Source organism: Salvelinus sp. IW2-2015, linkage group LG19 (genome assembly GCF_002910315.2).
Source record: "Salvelinus sp. IW2-2015 linkage group LG19, ASM291031v2, whole genome shotgun sequence".
NCBI lineage: Eukaryota > Metazoa > Chordata > Actinopteri > Salmoniformes > Salmonidae > Salvelinus > Salvelinus sp. IW2-2015.
In genome coordinates, this window is record NC_036859.1 from 1,546,106 (window position 1) to 1,565,598 (window position 19,493).

Genomic DNA, 19,493 nt, shown 5'->3' on the forward strand with positions numbered 1-19,493 from the left:
CTCTTACACCACTTCAGATTTCTTCTAAACTTCCCATAGCAAAGTTAGGTTAAGGCCCGAATGGCACCCTATATAATGCACTAAAATTGTTTGGGCCTATACGGCTCTGGTCAAAAGTAGTGCACTATATAGGGAATAGGATGCCATTTGACACACTTGTTTCTCCTGCAGGTTTCTTCTAAACAAACTGCAGAGAGCAAACTCATTCATATAGGATGTTTCAGTGCTAGGGAGGAAGTAAGTGTGTGGGGAAAAATCTCACCAAAGAAATTGCTGATAGGGGCTTTCTTGGCTTGGGGGCTTTGTGACACTTTGTCCTCAGTTTCTTTCGGCTCCTTTACTGCCTTTTCATTTTTAAGACTTTTCTGCTTTTCTTTGTCATCCTTTACTGCCATCTTTGGAGTTTTAGGCCTTTTTCCCTTCTCTTTTTCCTTCAACTTCTTTCCATCATCCTCCACCTTTTCGGTCATGGTCTCTTTCACATCAATTTCTTTCTCCTTCTCTTCGTCTTTAGTCTTCACCGGTCTCTTTCTGCTCTGTTTTTTTCTCTAAGCGCTACCTTAGCGTATCCACACTCCCCCCCCCCCCCTCCTCCCACCTCCATCGCTTCCTCTTCATTCTCTACAGAGAAAGAGAGAAATATAGTGATGCAATACAAGGGGTAAGAAGCAACACACTTGTAAATGGGAGAAAATAAACCTTACCTGTGCTGTCAACCTTTTTTTTCACTTGCCTCGGCGTCCTTGTTCCTCTTCACCTCCTCCTCACTGCCACTCCCCACTCCAGCTTTTCTCTTTGGGAACTGCTTCCTTGCGACAGAGATGACACAGAAAAATAGAGATGCATTACTACTGAGCACATGTGTGTAATTATGCAGCCTAATTCCTTTTTCAAACAACTTGTGAGCAAGCTTCTCTTTACTTTTAGTAATAATTCCCACGTTCCTGCAACGAGTAAGACCAGATATACGAGTGTTTTTCATTTTTCAAACACCTTTGAAAATGCAAGCTGCATTAGATAGATAGATAGTTAACAGCGTGTTATTAGAGGCTGAGGGACTTGTTTAGAGACTGACCGGTCCGGCGCTTGAGTATTACTGAAGGTGAGGTGGACGTGGCAGTTTCAGGGGTGGCAGCTGGGGTCACCGGTGTAGCAGGAGTGACGGGGGCAGCAGCAGGGTACAAGGGGTTGGGGACTGCCTKGAATACTTCATCCTGTGGGGGAAAGACAAAAGTTCTTACTCAGATCTATATATACACACACACGTGTGCGTGCACACACACTTTGCCTCTTGTCTTTAATTGCATAGACCAGGGGCCATATGTTTCAAGGGTCTTAAAGTAGGAGTGCTGATCTAGAACCTGTTTTTGCCTTTTAGATTCTAATGAATAAGATTACATGGCCAGGGGGTACCTGATCCTACTATGAGGCGCTTTGTGAATACAGGCCCAGTGCAGGGTGTGCAAATAATCTCTTTTATTAGAGATGGTTTACATAGAGAAGGAAATGTGGTGGGAAATGTAGTAGCTACCTTTTCCTTCTTGGGTAGGACAGCCCTGTCCTCTTGTTCCTGTTTGACTGCCTGTTCTTTCCCGACTGGAGCCTCATCACTGTCCAGGATCTGACGACTGCGTTTACTGAACTTTTTTACTTGCGAATCAGGCTCGTTGTGGACTCCATTCTGCACTTTGAGAGGACTTTTGACAGGTCTAGCAAGTGTYGTGTCTTTGTCRTCATTAAAAGTGAAGACTTGTTTATCAAATCACTTCTCTGTAATTATTATTACATGATTARWYTAATCATGTAAATGTAATTAACTAGGAAGTCAGGGCACCAAGGAAATCTTAAGATTAAAGTTATAATTGTCCTAATATAACTCTTCAGATAATTTAATATCTGATCAATTAGTCTAATTAATGAATTATTCTTTACCTCATGTTAGTCTCATTCCAAACGTCGTAAATTGTTGGTTATCTGCACGAACCCAGCCTTTACTATGAATCATCCATACACCAATTGTCTTAATCATTTATTTACTAACTAAATAATCACAGAAATGCAAAAACAAACAAACAGATATGGTTACAAGGAAATGATTGGGGAGGTTCCCTAGTGGGCTAAGCCGATATGACGGCTTGGTGGACAAATGGAAGTGGGTGTGGACTGAGAACAGCGGGAAAGAAAAAAGGAATCACTACACAGTTGATAATTATATTAATTGAAATGCTACTCCTTTGCACATGAATGCTCACTCATTTGGGAATAACTGCAATCAATATATATTTACGCTCAAGTGTGTCGTCGTGATCTCTTCTTGGAATCGTCCGTCTGGAGTTCATACGAGTCTCTCTAGCTCTCTGCTTCCCTGAAGATCAAGTMTTTCGTGGTTAAAATGGATACTTCAGAGTACCGTTCCGAAATGTTCTCATAGAATAGATGTTTCGGCGGTTGTCGGCAGAGGTCGACCGATTATGATTTTTCAATGCCAATACCGATTATTGGAGGACCGAAAGAAAGCCGATACCGATTAAATCGGCCGTTTTTAAAATGTGTTTATTTATTTTTATATATATTTGTAATAATGACAATTACAACAATACTGAATGAACACTTATTTTAACTTAATATAATACGTCAATAAAATCAATTTAGTCTCAAATAAATAATGAAACATGCTCAATTTGGTTTAAATAATGCAAAAACAAAGTGTTGGAGAAGTAAAAGTGCAATATGTGCCATGTAAAAAAGCTAAGGTTTAAGTTCCTTGCTCAGAACATGAGAACATATGAAAGCTGGTGGTTCCTTTTAACATGAGTCTTCAATATTCCCAGGTAAAAAGTTTTACGTTGTAGTTATAGGACTATTTCTCTCTATACCATTTGTATTTCATATACCTTTGACTATTGGATGTTCTAATAGGTACTTTGGTATTGCCAGCCTAATCTCAGGAGTTGATAGGCTTGAAGTCATAAACAGCGCAATGCTTGAAGCACAGCGAAGAGCTGCTGGCAAAYGCAGGAAAGTGCTGTTTGAATGAATGCTTACAAGCCTGCTGCTGCCTACCACCGCTCAGTCAGACTGCTCTATCAAATCATAGACTTAATTATAATATAATAACACACAGAAATATGAGCCTTAGGTCATTAATATGGTCAAATCCGGAAACTATCATTTYGAAAACGAAACGTTTATTCTTTCAGTGAAATACGGAACCGTATTTAAATACTAAATATTGCTGTTACATTGTACAACCTTCAATGTTGACATAATTATGTAAAATTCTGGCAAATTAGTTCGCAACGGGCCAGGCGGCCCAAACTGTTGCATATACCCTGACTCTGCGYGCAATGAATGCAAGAGAAGTRACAATTTCCCTAGTTAATATTGCCTGCTAACATTMATTTCTATTAACTAAATATGCAGGTTTAAATATATATACTTCTGTGTATTGATTTTAAGAAAGGCATTGATGTTTATGGTTAGGTACATTTGTGCAACGATTGTGCTTTTTTCGCAAATGCGCTTTTGTTAAATCATCCCCCGTTTGGAGAAGTTGGCTGTCTTTGTTAGGAAGAAATGGTCTTCACACAGTTCGAAACGAGCCAGACTGTAACGGCTGTCCTCGCTGACAGACGGAGAGGACCAAAACGCAGAGTGGTTAGTGTTCATTATTTAATGAAAGTCAACAAAACACTTCAAAATACAAAACAACCAACAAACGTGACAAAMCCGAAACAGTCCTGTGTGGCACAAACACTGACACAGGAACAAACACCCACAAAACACACGTGAAACCCAGGCTGCCTAAGTATGATTCTCAATCAGGGACAACGATTGACAGCTGCCTCTGATTGAGAATCATACCAGGCCGAACACAAAATCCCAACATAGAAAATCACACATAGACAAACCCACCCAACTCACGCCCTGACCAACTAAATAAATACAAGACAAAAGAAAACAGGTCAGGAACGTGACACAGACGACCCACACTGCTGCATATACACTGACTCTGTTGCACAGAACGCAAGAGAAGTGACACAATTTCCTAGTTAAAAGAAATTCATGTTAGCAGGCAATATTAACTAAATATGCAGGTTTAAAAATATATACTTGTGTATTGATTTTAAAGAAAGGCATTGATGTTTATAGTTAGGTACACATTGCTGCAACGACAGTGCTTTTTTCGCGAATGCGCTTGTTAAATCACCCGTTTGGCGAAGTAGGCTGTGATTCAATGATAAATTAACAGGCACCGCATCGATTATATGCAACGCAGGACAAGCTAGATAAACTAGAAATATCATCATTGATTTTTTTTATAAGATAAGTTTAATGCTAGCTAGCACCTTACCTTGGCTCCTTGCTGCACTCGCATAACAGGTAGTCAACCTGCCACGCAGTCTCCTGTGGAGTGCAATGTAATCGGCCATAATCTGTATCCAAAAATGCCGATTACCGATTGTTATGAAAACTTGAAATCGGCCCGAATTAAAATCAGCCATTCCGATTAATCGGTCGACCTCTAGTTGTCGGTCTTCACATCCCAGGTTGACAATTTCTAGCTGCAGACTAGTAATTAGTATCTAAGATTTGCTCTTATTCTGTCGGGATCGATAGTCTCAGAGTTGAACCATTTTCACCCGTGTAGCATCAGCTTCACGTGGTATGGTTAGGAATTCAACAACCATTGCAACCTTAGCGGAGTCTGAGGTTTTTGTGGTTTGAAGAGGATTTCCTCAGGAGGGTTTTTTATTCGTAACAGTAGAAAAGGGCTGGTCCATTACGCCAGGTCATGTCTGTGCTCACGGGGGCGAGCCAATGACTTGGTTACACTTTAAAGGAATACAATTCTCCTTCATTGAAAGGTTTATCACCTTACATTTCACAAATAGTTTCATCTTTACTCATTCATTTTATACAAGAATTATATGCAAACACCATAATTGAGAAATGTACATATTCAGAGATCTAATTCTGTGTGTTTCCTGTCCTCTCGGAGGTCACCAAATGAAACGCACTCGTCATACCTCTCCCTTAAGAGTCCACGGACTATTCCCACCTCCTCACAAGTGGACCTTTAGTATCAAATCCCCATTTTGGGGATTTAGGAGTTAGCCATGTGAAATCCTTTGTTCTCTCTATGCGTCTCTTTCTGTATGGCCTTTGCGAGAGAGTCTCCTCCAGGAATTTACGATCTGAGATAACAGAACCTGTGTGTGAGTGAGAAAAGCCACTATCTATACCCAAAAAGGGCCACGTCATGACACAAGGATGATTTTTTTTTTAGACAGACAACAAACTATCACATCATCCTAGACCAGTCTGTTTGCTTTCACCACAGCTAATTGCTTTGTCATCCAAGGAACGGCTAGGTCCCAAGTGGAACCCTATTCCTTTTTGTAGTGCACTACTTTTGACCAGAACGCATAGAGTTCTGGTCAAAAGTACTGCAATATGTGCCATTTGAGACGCAGAAAAGTACTCTACCACCACCTTCAAAAGCAGGTTACCAGTTTCCTGTATAGATGGTGAAACTCGGTGACAACCCTGCCATCGTCACCCCTGGCCTTAAAGCTAGGATCTGCAGTTGAAACAAAGTGGTCACCCTGCCTGTTTAGGTAAACTCTTTTTCAGGACCCTGTCTCTCAAAGATAATTTGTAAAAATCCAAATAACTTCACAGATCTTCATTGTTAAGGGTTTAAACACTGTTTCCCATGCTTGTTCAACCATAAACAATTAATGAACATGCACCTGTGGAACAGTCGTTAAGACACAAACAGCTTACAGGCAATTAAGGTCACAGTTATGAAAACACTAGAGGCATTTCTACTGACTCTGAAAAACACCAAAATAAAGATGCCCAGGGTCCCTGCTCATCTGCGTGAACGTGCCTTAGGCATGCTGCAAGGAGGCATGAGGACTGCAGATGTGGCCAGGGCAATAAATTGCAATGTCCGTACTGTGAGACGCCTAAGACAGCGCTACAGGGAGACAGGATGGACAGCTGATCGTCCTCACAGTGGCAGACCACGTGTAACAACACCTGCACAGGATCGGTACATCCGAACATCACACCTGCGGGACAGGTACAGGATGGCAACAACTGCCCGAGTTACAGCAGGAACGCACAATCCCTCCAGGAACGCACAATCCCTCCATCAGTGCTCAGACTGTCCGCAACAGGCTCTCTGAGAGAGGCTGGACTGAGGGCTTGTAGGCCTGTTGTAAGGCAGGTCCTCACCAGACATCACCGGCAATGACGTCGCCTATGGGCACAAACCCACCGTCCCTGGACCAGACAAGACTGGCAAAAAGTGCTCTTCACTGACGAGTCGCGGTTTTGTCTCACCAGGGGTGATGGTCGGATTCGCGTTTATCGTCAAAGGAATGAGCGTTACACAGAGGCCTGTACTCTGGAGCGGGATCGATTTGGAGGTGGAGGGTCCGTCATGGTCTGGGGCGGTGTGTCACAGCATCATCGGACTGAGCTTGTTGTCATTGCAGGCAATCTCAACGCTGTGCATTACAGGGAAGACCTCCTCCCTCATGTGGTACCCTTCCTGCAGGCTCATCCTGACATGACCCTCCAGCATGACAATGCCACCAGCCATACTGTTCGTTCTGTGCGTGATTTCCTGCAAGACAGGAATGTCAGTGTTCTGCCATGACCAGCGAAGAGCCCCCGGTTCTCAATCCCATTGAGCACATTTGGGACCTGTTGGATTGGAGGGTGAGGGCTATGGCTATTCCCCCCAGAAATGTCCGAGAACTTGCAGGTGCCTTGGTGGAAGAGTGGGGTAACATCTCACAGCAAGAACTGGCAAATCTGGTGCAGTCCATGAGGAAGAGATGCACTGCAGTACTTAATGCAGCTGGTGGCCACACCAGATACTGACTGTTACTTTAGATTTTTTATCCCCCCTTTGTTCAGGGACACATTATTACATTTCTGTTAGTCACGTCTGTGGAACTTGTTCAGTTTATGGCTCAGTTGTTGATTCTTATGTTCATACAAATATTTACACATGTTAAGTTTGCTGAAAATAAACGCAGTTGACAGCGAGAGGATTTTTTTTTTCTTGCTGAGTTTATAAAGCCGAGCGATGGGCCTGCAGAATTGTAACCACTGAAATTCATAGACACCTATGGATGCAATGATTTATCAAAATTATAGTTGTAACCATGTTCAGGCCATACAGTGTTTGTTTCGATTTAAGTTCTTCACAAACATTGATGCAAAAGAGTGTATATTTTGGGTTCTGATGGGGTACAGTTTAAGCTTGAGGCATTTCCAAGTTATATTCTTAAAGAATCAACAGTACAAGTCAAAAGTTGACACACCTATTCATTCCAGGGTTTTCCCTTTTTCTTTATTATTTTCTACATTGTAGAATTAGTGAAGACAAACTATTGAAAACACAAAGAATCATGTAGTTTAAAAAAAAAGTGCTAAACAAATCAAAATATATATTTGAGATTCTTCAAAGTAGCCACCGATTGCCTTGACAGCTTTGCACACTCTTGGCATTCTCTCAACCAGCTTCATGATGTAGTCATCTGGAATGCATTTAAATTAACAGGTGTGCCTAGTTAAAAGTAAATTTGTGGAAATACCATTCCAAGAATGCGTAGCAGTCAGACGTCTTTGTCTTGTCCCGTCCCATGTATATATATTTTTATATATTTTTCTTCGCATTCTTTTTAATATTTTTCCTAAACCTCAACTTCAAAGTACTCTCCTGCAACCCGCCTCACCCAATGTGGTGTGGATCTGTTTTTTTTTCTTCTAAAGTATTTCTATTTACCTCCGAACTGGAATACCTCAACTGAAGCTAGCTAGCTAACTAGCTACCAGCTATCAGTCAGCTAACCACTGCTAGCGGTCATCAGCTAACCTTTAGCCTGGAAAGCTCTCGCCAGTTCGTACAACGCGTTTAAAACCAGAGCATACCGGACCTATTTTTCTCTCCATATCCCCGGGATTCCTACCGCAAACTCTGAACCTTTTCATCTGGATCGTGGCAGCTAGCTAACCCGGGTTGGCTACTCCTGGCTAACGTTTCCGTCCCGGAGCAAGCACCAACTAGCCTGGAGCTAGCCCATGCTAGACCCATCTCCCGGCTAGGGCTCCTGGGCTACTCCAGAAGCCCACTCCTCGGCTACAATATCCGGACCCCTTCTACTGCCGGTACGGGGCATGGAACCCCGCCGATCCTTCACGACTGGAATAACGACATAATCTGCCCAACAGGCCCCTCAGGCGCGACGTCCCCTGAAGGCCCATTCTGCTAACAGCGGCCTGCTAGCTATCTATAGCATATTGGACTGTTAGCTGATCCATCGGCCAGTTTCTTGGACCACTTGGACCCATTTTGCCAATTGGACCCATCTGCTACTTGGAACCCTACTAATTCCACAACTGGTTTATCGACGTCACCGCATGAGGAGGCAAAAACAGACTTTCCCCCATCGCGACGTCCCTCTAAGGCCCTTATGCTAGCTTGCTATCCCCGGCCTGCTAACTGCTAGCTTGCTATCCCCGGCCTGCTAACTGTCTGAATCGCAGTGTCCTCAGCCAGCCCAACCACTCACTGGACCCATACGATCACTTGGCTACGCATGTTTCTCCCTAATATCAATATGCCTTGTCCATTACTGACCTGGTTAGTGATTATGGTCTTATTTCACTATAGAGTCTCTAGCCCTGCTCAATATGCCTTAACCAACCATGTTGTTCCACCTCCCACATATGCGATGACATCACCTGGTTGAGACTATATCTCTCTCATCATTACTCAATGCCTAGGTCTACCTCCAATGTACTCTCTTCCTACCATACCTTTGTCTGTACATTATGCCTTGAATCTATGCTATCGTGCCCAGAAACCTGCTTCCTTTACTCTCTGTTCCGAACGTGCTAGACAGCCAGTTCTTATAGCCTTTAGCCGTACCCTTATCCTACTTCTCCTCTGGTGATGTAGAGGTTAATCAAGGACCTGCAGTGCTTAGCTCCACTCCTACTCCCCAGGTGCTCTCATTTATTGACTTCTGTAACCGTAAAAGCCTTGGTTTCATGCATGTTAACATTAGAAGCCTACTCCCAAAGTTTACTTTATTCACTGCTTTAGCACATTCTGCCAACCCGGATGTCTTAGCCGTGTCTGAATCCTGGCTTAGGAAAACTACCAAAAACCCTGAAATTTCCATCCCTAACTATAACATTTTCCGCCAAGATAGAACTGCCAAAGGGGGCGGTGTTGCAATCTACTGCAGAGATAGCCTGCAGAGTTCTGTCTTACTATCCAGGTCTGTACCAAAACAATTCGAGCTTCTACTTCTAAAAATCAACCTTTCCAGAAACAAGTCTCTCACCGTTGCCGCTTGCTAAAGACCACCCTCTGCCCCCAGCTGTGCCCTGGACACCATATGTGAATTGATTGCCCCCCATCGATCTTCTGAGCTCATGCTGCTAGGTGACCTAAACTGGGACATGCTTAACACCCTGACCATCCTACAATCTAAGCTTGATGCCCTCAATCTCACACAAATGATCAATGAACCTACCAGGTACAACCCCAAATCCGTAAACACGGGCACCCTCATAGATATCATCCTAACTAACTCGCCCTCCAAATACACCTCTGCTGTTTTCAAACCAAGACACTGGGACACTGTAGACTGGGACACTGTTCTGGGACACTGTAAAGTCCATGGAGAATAAGAGCACCTCCTCCCAACTGCCCACTGCACTGAGGCTAGGAAACACTGTCACTACCGATAAATCCACAATAATTGAGAATTTCAATAAGCATTTATCTACGGCTGGCCATGCTTTCCACCTGGCTACCCCTACCCCGGTCAACAGCCCTGCGCTCCCCACAGCAACTCGCCCAAACCTCCCCCACTTCTCCTTCACCCAAATCCACATAGCTGATGTTCTGAAAGAGCTGCAAAATCTGGACCCCTACAAATCAGCCAGGCTAGACAATCTGGACCCTCTTTCTAAAATGATCTGCCGAAATTATTGCAACCCCTATTACTAGCCTGTTTAACTTCTCTAGGGTAGGGGGCAGCATTCGGAATTTTGGATGAAAAGCATGCCCAAATTAAACTGCCTGCTTCCCGGGCCCAGAAGATATGATATGCATATAACTGGTAGATTTGGATAGAAAACACTCTAAAGTTTCCAAAACTGTTAAAATAGTGTCTGAGTATAACAGAACTGATTTGGCAGGCGAAAACCTGAGAAAAATCCATTCAGAAGTAGTTTTTTGGGGGGTTATATAGTTTTCTATTCAATGCCATTACAGTATCCATTGACTTAGGACTCAAATTGCAGTTCCTATGCCTTCCACTAGATGTCAACAGTCTTTAGAAATTGTTTCAGGCTTGTATTCTGAAAAATGAGGAAGTAAGAGCAGTATGAATGAGTGGACCCTAAAGTGTCACAGAGCTTTTTCATGCGCACGACCGAGAGAGTGCCTTTCTTGTTTACCTTTTATATTGACGACATTATTGTCCGGTTGAAATATTATCGATTATTTAGGCTAAAAACAACCTGAGGATTGAATATAAACATCGTTTGACATGTTTCTATGAACTTTACGGATACAATTTGGATTTTTTGTTTGCCTGACTACTGCGTTTGAGCCTGTGGATTACTGAAGAAAACGCGCGAACAAAACTAAGATTTTTGGATATAAAGACACTTTATCGAACAAAAGGAACATTTATTGAGTAAATGAATGTCTGCTGAGTGCAACCATATGAAGATCATCAAAGGTAAGGGATTAATTTTATCTCTATTTCTGACTCTAACTCTTCTACTTGGCTGGTTACTGTTTGTAATGATTTGTCTGCTGGGCTATGTTCTCAAATAATCGTACGGTATGCTTTCGACGTAAAGCATTTTTTAAATCTGACACCGTGGTTGGATTCACAAGAAGTTAATCTTTAAACCTATGTGAAATATGTTTTGTTTTCTGATTTTTTATAATGAGTATTTCTGTATTTGAATTTGGCGCCCAGCAGTTTCACTGGCTGTTGAAGAGGTGGGACGCTAACGTCTCACGTACCCAAGAGAGGTCAACCTCTCTTTCGTATTGTCGGAGATTCCCATAGATTGGAAAGCTGCCGCAGTCATCCACCTCTTCAAAGGGGGAGACACTCTAGACCCAAACTGTTACAGACCTATATCTATTCTACTCTGCCTTTCTAAGGTCTTTGAAAGCCAAGTTAACAGATTACCGACCATTTTGAATCTCACCGTACTTTCTCCGCTATGCAATCTGGTTTCAGAGCTGGTTATGGGTGCACCACAGCCACGATCAAGGTCCTAAACGATATCATAACCGCCATCGATAAGAGACATTACTGTGCAGCCGTATTCATCGACCTGGCTAAGGATTTCGACTCTGTCAATCACAACATTCTTATTGGCAGACTCAACAGCCTTGGTTTCTCAAATGATTGCCTCGCTTGGTTCACCAACTACTTCTACGATAGAGTTTGGTTTCTCAAATGATTGCCTCGCCTGGTTTACCAACTACTTCTCAGATAGAGTTCAGTGTGTCAAATCGGAGGGCCTGTTGTTCGGACCTCTGGCAGTCTCTATGGGGGTGCCACAGGGTTCAATTCTCGGGCCGACTCTTTTCTCTGTATATATCAAAGATGCCGCTCTCGCTGCTGGTGATTCTTTGAGCCACCTCTAGACGACACCATCCTGTATATCTCTGGCCCTTCGTTGGACACTGTGTTAACTAACCTCCAGATGAGCTTCAATACCATACAACTCTCCTTCCGTGGCCTCCAACTGCTCTTAAATGCAAGTAAAACTAAATGTATGATCTTCAACCGTTCGCTGCCGCACCTGCCCGCCCGTCCAGCATCACTACTCTGGACAGTTCTGACTTAGAATATGTGGACTACAAATACATTGGTGTCTGGTTAGACTGTAAACTCTCCTTCCAGACTCACATTAAACATCTCCAATACAAAATTAAATCTAGAATCAGCTTCCTATTTCGCACCAAAGCATCCTTCACTCATGCTGCCAAACATACCCTCGTAAAACTGACCATCCTACCGATCCTCGACCATCCTACCGATCCGCGGTGATGTAATTTACAAAATAGCCTCCAACACTCTACTCAACAAATTGGATGCAGTCTATCACAGTGCCATCCGTTTTGTCACCAAAGCCCCATATACTACCCACCACTGCGACCTGTATTCTCTCGTTGGCTGGCACTCGCTTCATACTTGTCGCCAAACCCACTGGCTCCAGGTCATCTACAAGTCTCTACAAGGTAAAGCCCCGCCTTATCTCAGCTCACTGGTCACCATAGCAGCACCCACCCGTAGCACGCGCTCCAGCAGGTATATCTCACTGGTCACCCAAAGCCAATTCTTCCTTTGGCCGCCTCTCCTTCCAGTTCTCTGCTGCCAATGACTGGAACGAACTGCAAAAATCTCTGAAGCTGGAGACTCACCTCCCTCACTAGCTTTAAGCACCAGCTGTCAGAGCAGCTCACAGATCACTGCACCTGTAAATAGCCCATTCAATCTACCTCATCCTCATACTGTATTTATTTATCTTGCTCCTTTGCACCCCAGTATCTCAACTTGCACATTCATCTTCTGTACATCCTACCATTCCAGTGTTTAATTGCTATATTGTTATTAATTTGTCACCATAGCCTATTTATTGCCTTACCTCTCTTATCCTACCTAATTTGCACATGCTGTATATAGATTGTTCTACTGTATTATTGATTGTATGTTTATTCCATGTGTAACTCTGTGTTGTTGTATGTGTCGAACTGCTTTGCTTTATCTTAGCCAGGTCGCAGTTGCAAATGAGAACTTGTTCTCAACTAGCTATTTGGTTAAATAAAGGTGAAAAAATAAGAAATGAAATGCTTTCCTTAATGCATTTGAGCCAATCAGTTGTGTTGTGAAAAGGTAGGGGTGGTACACAGAAGGTAGCCCTATTTGGTAAAAGACCAAGTCCATATTTTGGCAAGAACAGCTCAAATAAGCAAAGAGAAATGACAGTCCATCATTACTTTAAGACATGAAGGTCAGTCAATGTGGAAAATGTCAAGAACCTTGAAAGTTTCTTCAGTTGCAAAAACCATCAACCTCTATGATGAAACTGGCTCTCACGAGGACCGCCACAGGAAAGGAAGACCCAGAGTTACCTCTGCTGCAGAGGATAAGGTCATTTGAGTTACCAGACTCAGAAATTGCAGCCCAAATAAATGCTTCAGAGTTCAAGTAACAGACACATCTCAACATCAATTGTTCAGAGGAGTCTGCGTGAATCAGGCCTTCATGGTCAAACTGCTGCAAAGAAACCACTAGTAAAGGACAAGAATAATAAGAAGAGACTTGCTTGGGCCAAGAAACCTGAGCAACGGACATTAGACCGGTGGAAATCTGTCCTTTGTTCTGATGAGTCCAAATTTGAGACTTTTTTTCAACCACCGTGTCTTTGAGACGCAGAGTAGGTGAACGGATAATCTCCACGTGTGATTCCCACCGTGAAGCATGGAGGAGGAGTGATGGTATGGGAGTGCTTTGCTGGTGACACTGTCAGTGATTTATTTAGAATTCAAGGCACACTTAACTAGCATGTCTGCCGCAACATTCTGTAGCAATAGCCCATCCCATCTGGTTTAAGCTTAGTGGGACAATCATTTGTTTTTCAACAGGAAAATGAACCAAAACACACCTCCAGGCTGTGTAAGGGCTATTTGACCAAGGAGAGTGATTGAGTTCTGCATCAGATGACCTCTCCCCAATCAAACGACCTCTACCCAACTGAGATGGTTTGGGATGAGTTGGACTGCAGAGTGAAGGAAAAGCAGCCAACAAGTGCCCAGCAAATGTGAGAACTCCTTCAAGACTTTTGGAAACGCATTCCTTATGAAGCTGGTTGAGAGATTGCAAAGAGTGTGCAAAGCTGTCATCAAGGCAAAGGGTGGCTATTTGAAGAATCTCAAATAAATGTGTACTGTACTGGTTCTGTACATCATTAAATGTATGTAGAAACTAAGGATTCTAGCTTTAAAACACTTACTCTAGTTTCTCCTTCACTTGTCCATCACTCTTTGCTTTCCTTTGCCAGTTTGGGACTGGAATAAAGAGCTTTAGGGCAAGAGAAAATGGAAGAGAAGTCAGAAACATAAATATGGACTGTAAAAAAGGTAAAGGTATACAGAGTCATAGCTAGCTAGATTTCTATTTAGGTAGGTGTCAACTTGAATTTGGATCCAGTATTAGGGTGATAGGTCTACTGACAACCTGGACGCTGTGTGAGAGATATACTGTTTGATAATGGTGCTCACTTTATAAATCATGCTATTTTGATCAACGGAATTGAAATATGTGCATAAATATCTTCCTTAATAGGTTGTGAATAAGGTATGTTAATGTCTGATAAACCGTTTGCGATCATTTCTCTATCCGGGAGCTCCCACAAATCAGTGGGACCAGAACGGTTTGACGCTTTGTCCATTTCAGGTGGTGTTATCTTGTCCAAACAAACAATTTGAGTACCAACTCGAAGTTTACAAATTCACTGACGTCTGGAATGAGTTTTGTGGAGCAAGCTAAAATTAAAAAAAATTGCCTGAGTGATAATGTAAGCAAGATTCCATCTACATGACTCAAAAACGCATATCACTAGGTAGCTGACGCGTTAAACAGCTCCGATTCTTTGGCACAGTTTGCATGCGGAATTGTTGAAGCGATCATATTTACTGCGAGTAGGTCGATATCGTTTATTGCATAACCTTTGAAAATGTCATGTTAATGAGTCTTTCCTCCTTGAGATATGAGTTTTTGTTTGTTAATCTGAGTTCACCTGTGTTGGTCACATTGCCCTGTGCATTAGCACAACATTCAAGTGCGCTTGAAGTTACTTGGATAATGTCGAAGAGACTGACTGTACTAAAACAAAGTTACTTACGCTATGCTTCGCCGCATGCTATCTTGCAGTTTTCCGTTGGGGTCAATTGTATTTAAATGCAAATTCCTTGCTTAACACTCAAATTAAACTAACACCACACAGACATTACCTGCGCAGAAATGCGATTGAAATGTTCGGCGCCAAAGTGACGTCGGACGATTCTCCCGGGGAAATGTTTTTGTTGTGTTGAGCACACCAGCAGCTGTGATACTGTCTCCAGCTGGAGTGGAGTCGTATCGCTACAGTACGATACTGGTGATTATGGGGATGCTTTATTAGTCTTTAGGTAGACCAAATCGTTAAAAAAAATTATATTCATAAAGCACGGGACAACAATTTGACAAGTGAAATATTTGATAACACATAAACGACATCTCTGTTGAAGATTGTTGAGAAAGTAAGTGCACTGCTCATACAATTCATCAAACATATTTTACAGTTGTCATTTATCTGCTCTATACACGAAGTGCTTTGTCACACAAACATATTATAAAACAACCTCAATAGGAACGATACTATTATAAAATTGTCATTTCAATAACAGCCTTTTCAACAAAAAAAACACAGACAAAAACCTATTATAATGTCAAGAGGAAATGATCTCCCCTGCATTTCCCCTCCTCTGACTCTACTCCCCATCAACATTTCCCACATTTCTCTCTCCTGTTTTGCTCCCACTCTCTTTGGCTCCCAGTCCCACACGAAGGGTGGCGGTTCTGTTCATATTCTTCAAACCCCACTCTGAGCCATTCTTGGTTGGCCAGCCATTGGGGTGGAGGTGTGAAGCAGCGGTGGCGGAAGGTGGAAGGACTGCTGAGAGTTCACTCAGGTTAGGGTTAGAGCTCCCTGGAGGAGGGGGCCCAGAGAGGAAAGGTAGGTGTCCCTGAAGATAGTGGGACTGTGGGAACGGGATGGGCTTCTGGAGGCCGTACGGAAGCAGGAGAGGGTGTGTGACACACTGGAGGGCTGTCAATCAATAGGAACACAGACAGACACATGCACATTGATTTACATCAAAAGATGGCACAAATATCTTGAGGACAAGGGGCTGTATGTTTGGGCTGTATGTATTAAGCATCTCAGAATAGTAGTGCTGATCTAGGATCAGTTCCCTCTTGTCCATATAATCGTATTCATTGTAATCTGAAAGGCAAAACAGCACTCCTAATCTGAGAAGGTTGATACATACAGCCCCTGAAATCTTGGAGCCCGAAATGAGCACTGAGTAACGTCAAATAAATTGAATCGGAATGACATGGATCAATCATCAATATGTTGGAGTGTGTTGTCATGAGGTTTTATGGGAGGGAGGGTTGGAATCTTACCTCTGTCCATCATGGCACCTCTCCCTCCTCCACACAGTGGGGCCCCAGCCACCCCACCCTCAGGGGGAGGGAGGGGGAACGGAAGAGGGGCACTCTGTACCAGCTGGGAGGGACAAGGATGGTAATGGAGATATGAAGACACCTTCTCTTTTTGACTAACATCACATCCTTATATGTAATGAGGTTGGTATGATTGTGAGATGGTAGGATATGTGTAGATAGCTGCGTCCTAAATGGAACCCTATTCCCTGTATAGCTCTTTATAGGGAACCAGGTGCTATTTGGGACACCTTGAGATAAACCGGGGATATAATGACCTGGTGGCAAGGTGGGTACCCTGGGTAGTTAACCAGGATCAGTTTACTGAAGTTAAACTTGTAGGTGAATCTCTTCCCTTTGGTCTTATGAAGAATCCTCTTGTTGTAGTAGTACCTGTTGGTAACAAAGAAGGAGCAACGGTAGTATTGACACTGTATGTGTAGCAGTGGAGGCTGCTGAAGGGAGGACGGCTCATAACAATGTCTGGAACGGAGCGAATGGAACGGCATCAAGCCATGTGTTTGATGTATTTGATACCATTCCACTGATTCCGCTCCAGCCATTACCACGAGCCCTTCCTCCCCAATTAAGGTGCCACCAGCCTCCTGTGATGTGTAGCCTGATCCACCAGGCTACTGACCGAGGCTACTGTATGTGAGCCTAGCGTAAGAGTCTGTGTGTGCGTGCGTGAGTGACTTGTGTGTTTGTGGAATTACAGTTACATCTGTGAGACATCCTCATCACCATCACCATGTGAGTGTGTTATGTCACCTCACCTCAGTGCTCTGCTCAGCTTGTCATAGTTCATGTGGGGTTTGCCTTTCCTTTCTCCCCACAGCCTCGCCAGCCTCTCAGGGTCTCTGATGACAAACTCCCCCCACTCTCCCCCCCATCCGATCGCCCCGCCCTCACCCCGCCCAAGGAGTTCCAACAGGAAGTGCCACAGCTGCACCTGTCTGGAGCCAGGCGACCACGCAGGCTTGTATGCCCAATCAGGGAATAACACTGCTAACAGGAAGAGACAGGAGGAATCGTTAGATTAAACACACAGGCTGTTTATCAGTTTGTTTTTCTTCAATTCCTCGCATCCTCTCTCCTCACCTACTTCTCAACCGTATTGTAGTAGAAGGTCAGCGGTCCTTTCCTTCTGACCTTCGTCTCCAATTTAGTTTTGAGAAGGACGAGAGACAGGAGGATGCGAGCAAATCAAGGGAATACGATTGAGATTCGCATGCAGAGAGAAATGCATAGACACAGACACCTACGTCGACCACGCAAACCTCGATTTGCAATGATAGCAAGTGCATTGTAAAATGTGCACACACACTGTGCCTGCCCGGTGCCTAAATGATGTAATTACTTACTATGCAAATACTCAACTGTTTTAGGGACACAATATAAAGTGGGACCCTTACTTCTGCTCCAATATGGCGAGGGAAGGGATCCTATAGAGGCGTGACAGTTACACTGCATCTGTAAAATATCATCATCGTCATCTTCATCGTCATCGCCATAATCATCATGATCATCATCACCACCACCACAATGAAGTCATATATTCACGAACGTCTGTAAAGTTGTTTGATTATCTTCATTGCCACAATACGGTATTGATGATTGGTACAAGTCACTTTCTTTCATCTTTCTTTATGACGTGGATAACAAATGACAGTAAACAGTCACAGCAGAAATGCAGTCGATAATAATATTAGCCACTTCAAATGTGTAAAGATTTTTTTTCTATAAATGTTAAATATTTATGTTAAGACGTTATTATAGAAATCCAATGTCATCCTAAGCACCTGATTCATCTTCACACTGAAGTAATATGATTGTATCATCATTGTTGATGGCCTCCAAAAATGCCATTCCACCAAACTAGACTAAAACGTGCATTTAATCATGGGACAAATAAAACATACTGTCTCTTAAAATGTAATTAGTTTGTTTGTAAAATGCTCACATTTAGAAAGGAAAGCAGACAATTTCATGTCATTTGGAGTTTCATTACAACTTCTTAGCAAATAGATATACAGTACAGTTATAAGAACCGACAAACGATTGCAGCATGAAAGCAGAATCGCCCATCACAGCACACAGCTGCACTGAGGATGTTTTTCGTTAAAAAAAAACTATACGATTCCTCCAATTACAGGAACAGACTAGAATAACTTTATTTTTCCCTTGAGTGAACTTCTTATTGTTTGGACTGGTTAAAAAAGAAACAAACACAAGCGGAGGAGGAAATGTGATATAAGCAGGAAGATGCTATAGTTACCTCTGTGGCCAGTGTTGCAGAAATGTAGGCTGATGCTTCTCCAGATGAGCAGAGAAGAGCCGTTTGTCTGTTAGTCCCCTTGACGAAGTCTGGACAGATTGAGGGACAGCAGTCTGTCAGAATCAAGCTTATACCCCCATCCCATCTACCTTTCTCTCCTACCCTCCTCCTTCCTCCCTCTCCACGCCTTCCCCTGTTCTTCTTTCTTACCATCCCATGATCTGGAGTTAAACTAAAGCGATCGCTATGATTTGCCAGTGTGGTGACATTCAAAATGATGTCAAAGTGTACATATTTATGTATTTGTTTATTTGTCAGGGACCATGTACAACATGCCATTGCACCAGATTTAGCTAGATCGCTCATTTTCATCTGTAGTCCCTGGGCAGAAAACAATCATCATTACAATGCTACAATATAACACACTATAAATATATATAATAAAACAAATCATAATATACAACAATAGACAATATAATGATACTATTACATCAGAGTTTAAATGTCCCGTTGGTCCTACAGTATCTAACAACATAAGAGTCGTAACGTCAAAGCAATCCATATGGGCTCTGGTCAAAAGTAGTACACTGTATAGGGAATAGGATTCCATTTAGGACGCAGTCTGTTTTCACCTATGAATAGTGTCTTTGATCAAGGACCAACAAAGCAGCCAGCATAAGTAAAGTTAGGGGGAGATGGGCTCTGATGATACTGGCTATCTCAATCACAGTGTACACGAGTGTTTCATTGTACCTGACTGTGGATTGAAACGTCGCCAGAGGTGATTAGGCGCATACTGTGTCCGGGCCTCTGCTCTTTTCAAGTGTTAAAAATAAGATTTACAATATCACTTCTAATGCAGCAATGGTTGC

The 19,493-nt window shown here is 42.9% G+C and overlaps 1 protein-coding gene, 1 long non-coding RNA gene and 1 pseudogene across 2 annotated transcripts; all 3 read right to left on the reverse strand.

Annotated features, from left to right (window-relative positions):
* The window catches only part of LOC111979531 (DNA ligase 1-like), a 30,347-nt pseudogene extending 25,969 nt beyond the window's left edge, over window positions 1-4,378 (reverse strand).
* Window positions 4,379-15,288: 10,910 nt separating this feature from the next.
* On the reverse strand, window positions 15,289-17,199 carry LOC111979823 (ETS domain-containing transcription factor ERF-like). Its single transcript, XM_024010542.2, has 4 exons — window positions 17,120-17,199; window positions 16,622-16,736; window positions 16,305-16,407; window positions 15,289-15,945 (listed from the first exon to the last, which is right to left on the reverse strand). Exons 1-4 carry the CDS (start codon window positions 17,149-17,151, stop codon window positions 15,608-15,610), a joined length of 588 nt encoding a protein of 195 aa, XP_023866310.2. The 5' UTR covers window positions 17,152-17,199; the 3' UTR covers window positions 15,289-15,607.
* Window positions 17,200-17,263: 64 nt separating this feature from the next.
* On the reverse strand, window positions 17,264-18,708 carry LOC139029339 (uncharacterized). The gene is made up of 3 exons (XR_011481652.1): window positions 18,622-18,708; window positions 17,759-17,816; window positions 17,264-17,351 (listed from the first exon to the last, which is right to left on the reverse strand). It is a non-coding gene; the product is annotated as an uncharacterized lncRNA (long non-coding RNA).
* Between the last annotated feature and the right edge of the window lie 785 nt (window positions 18,709-19,493).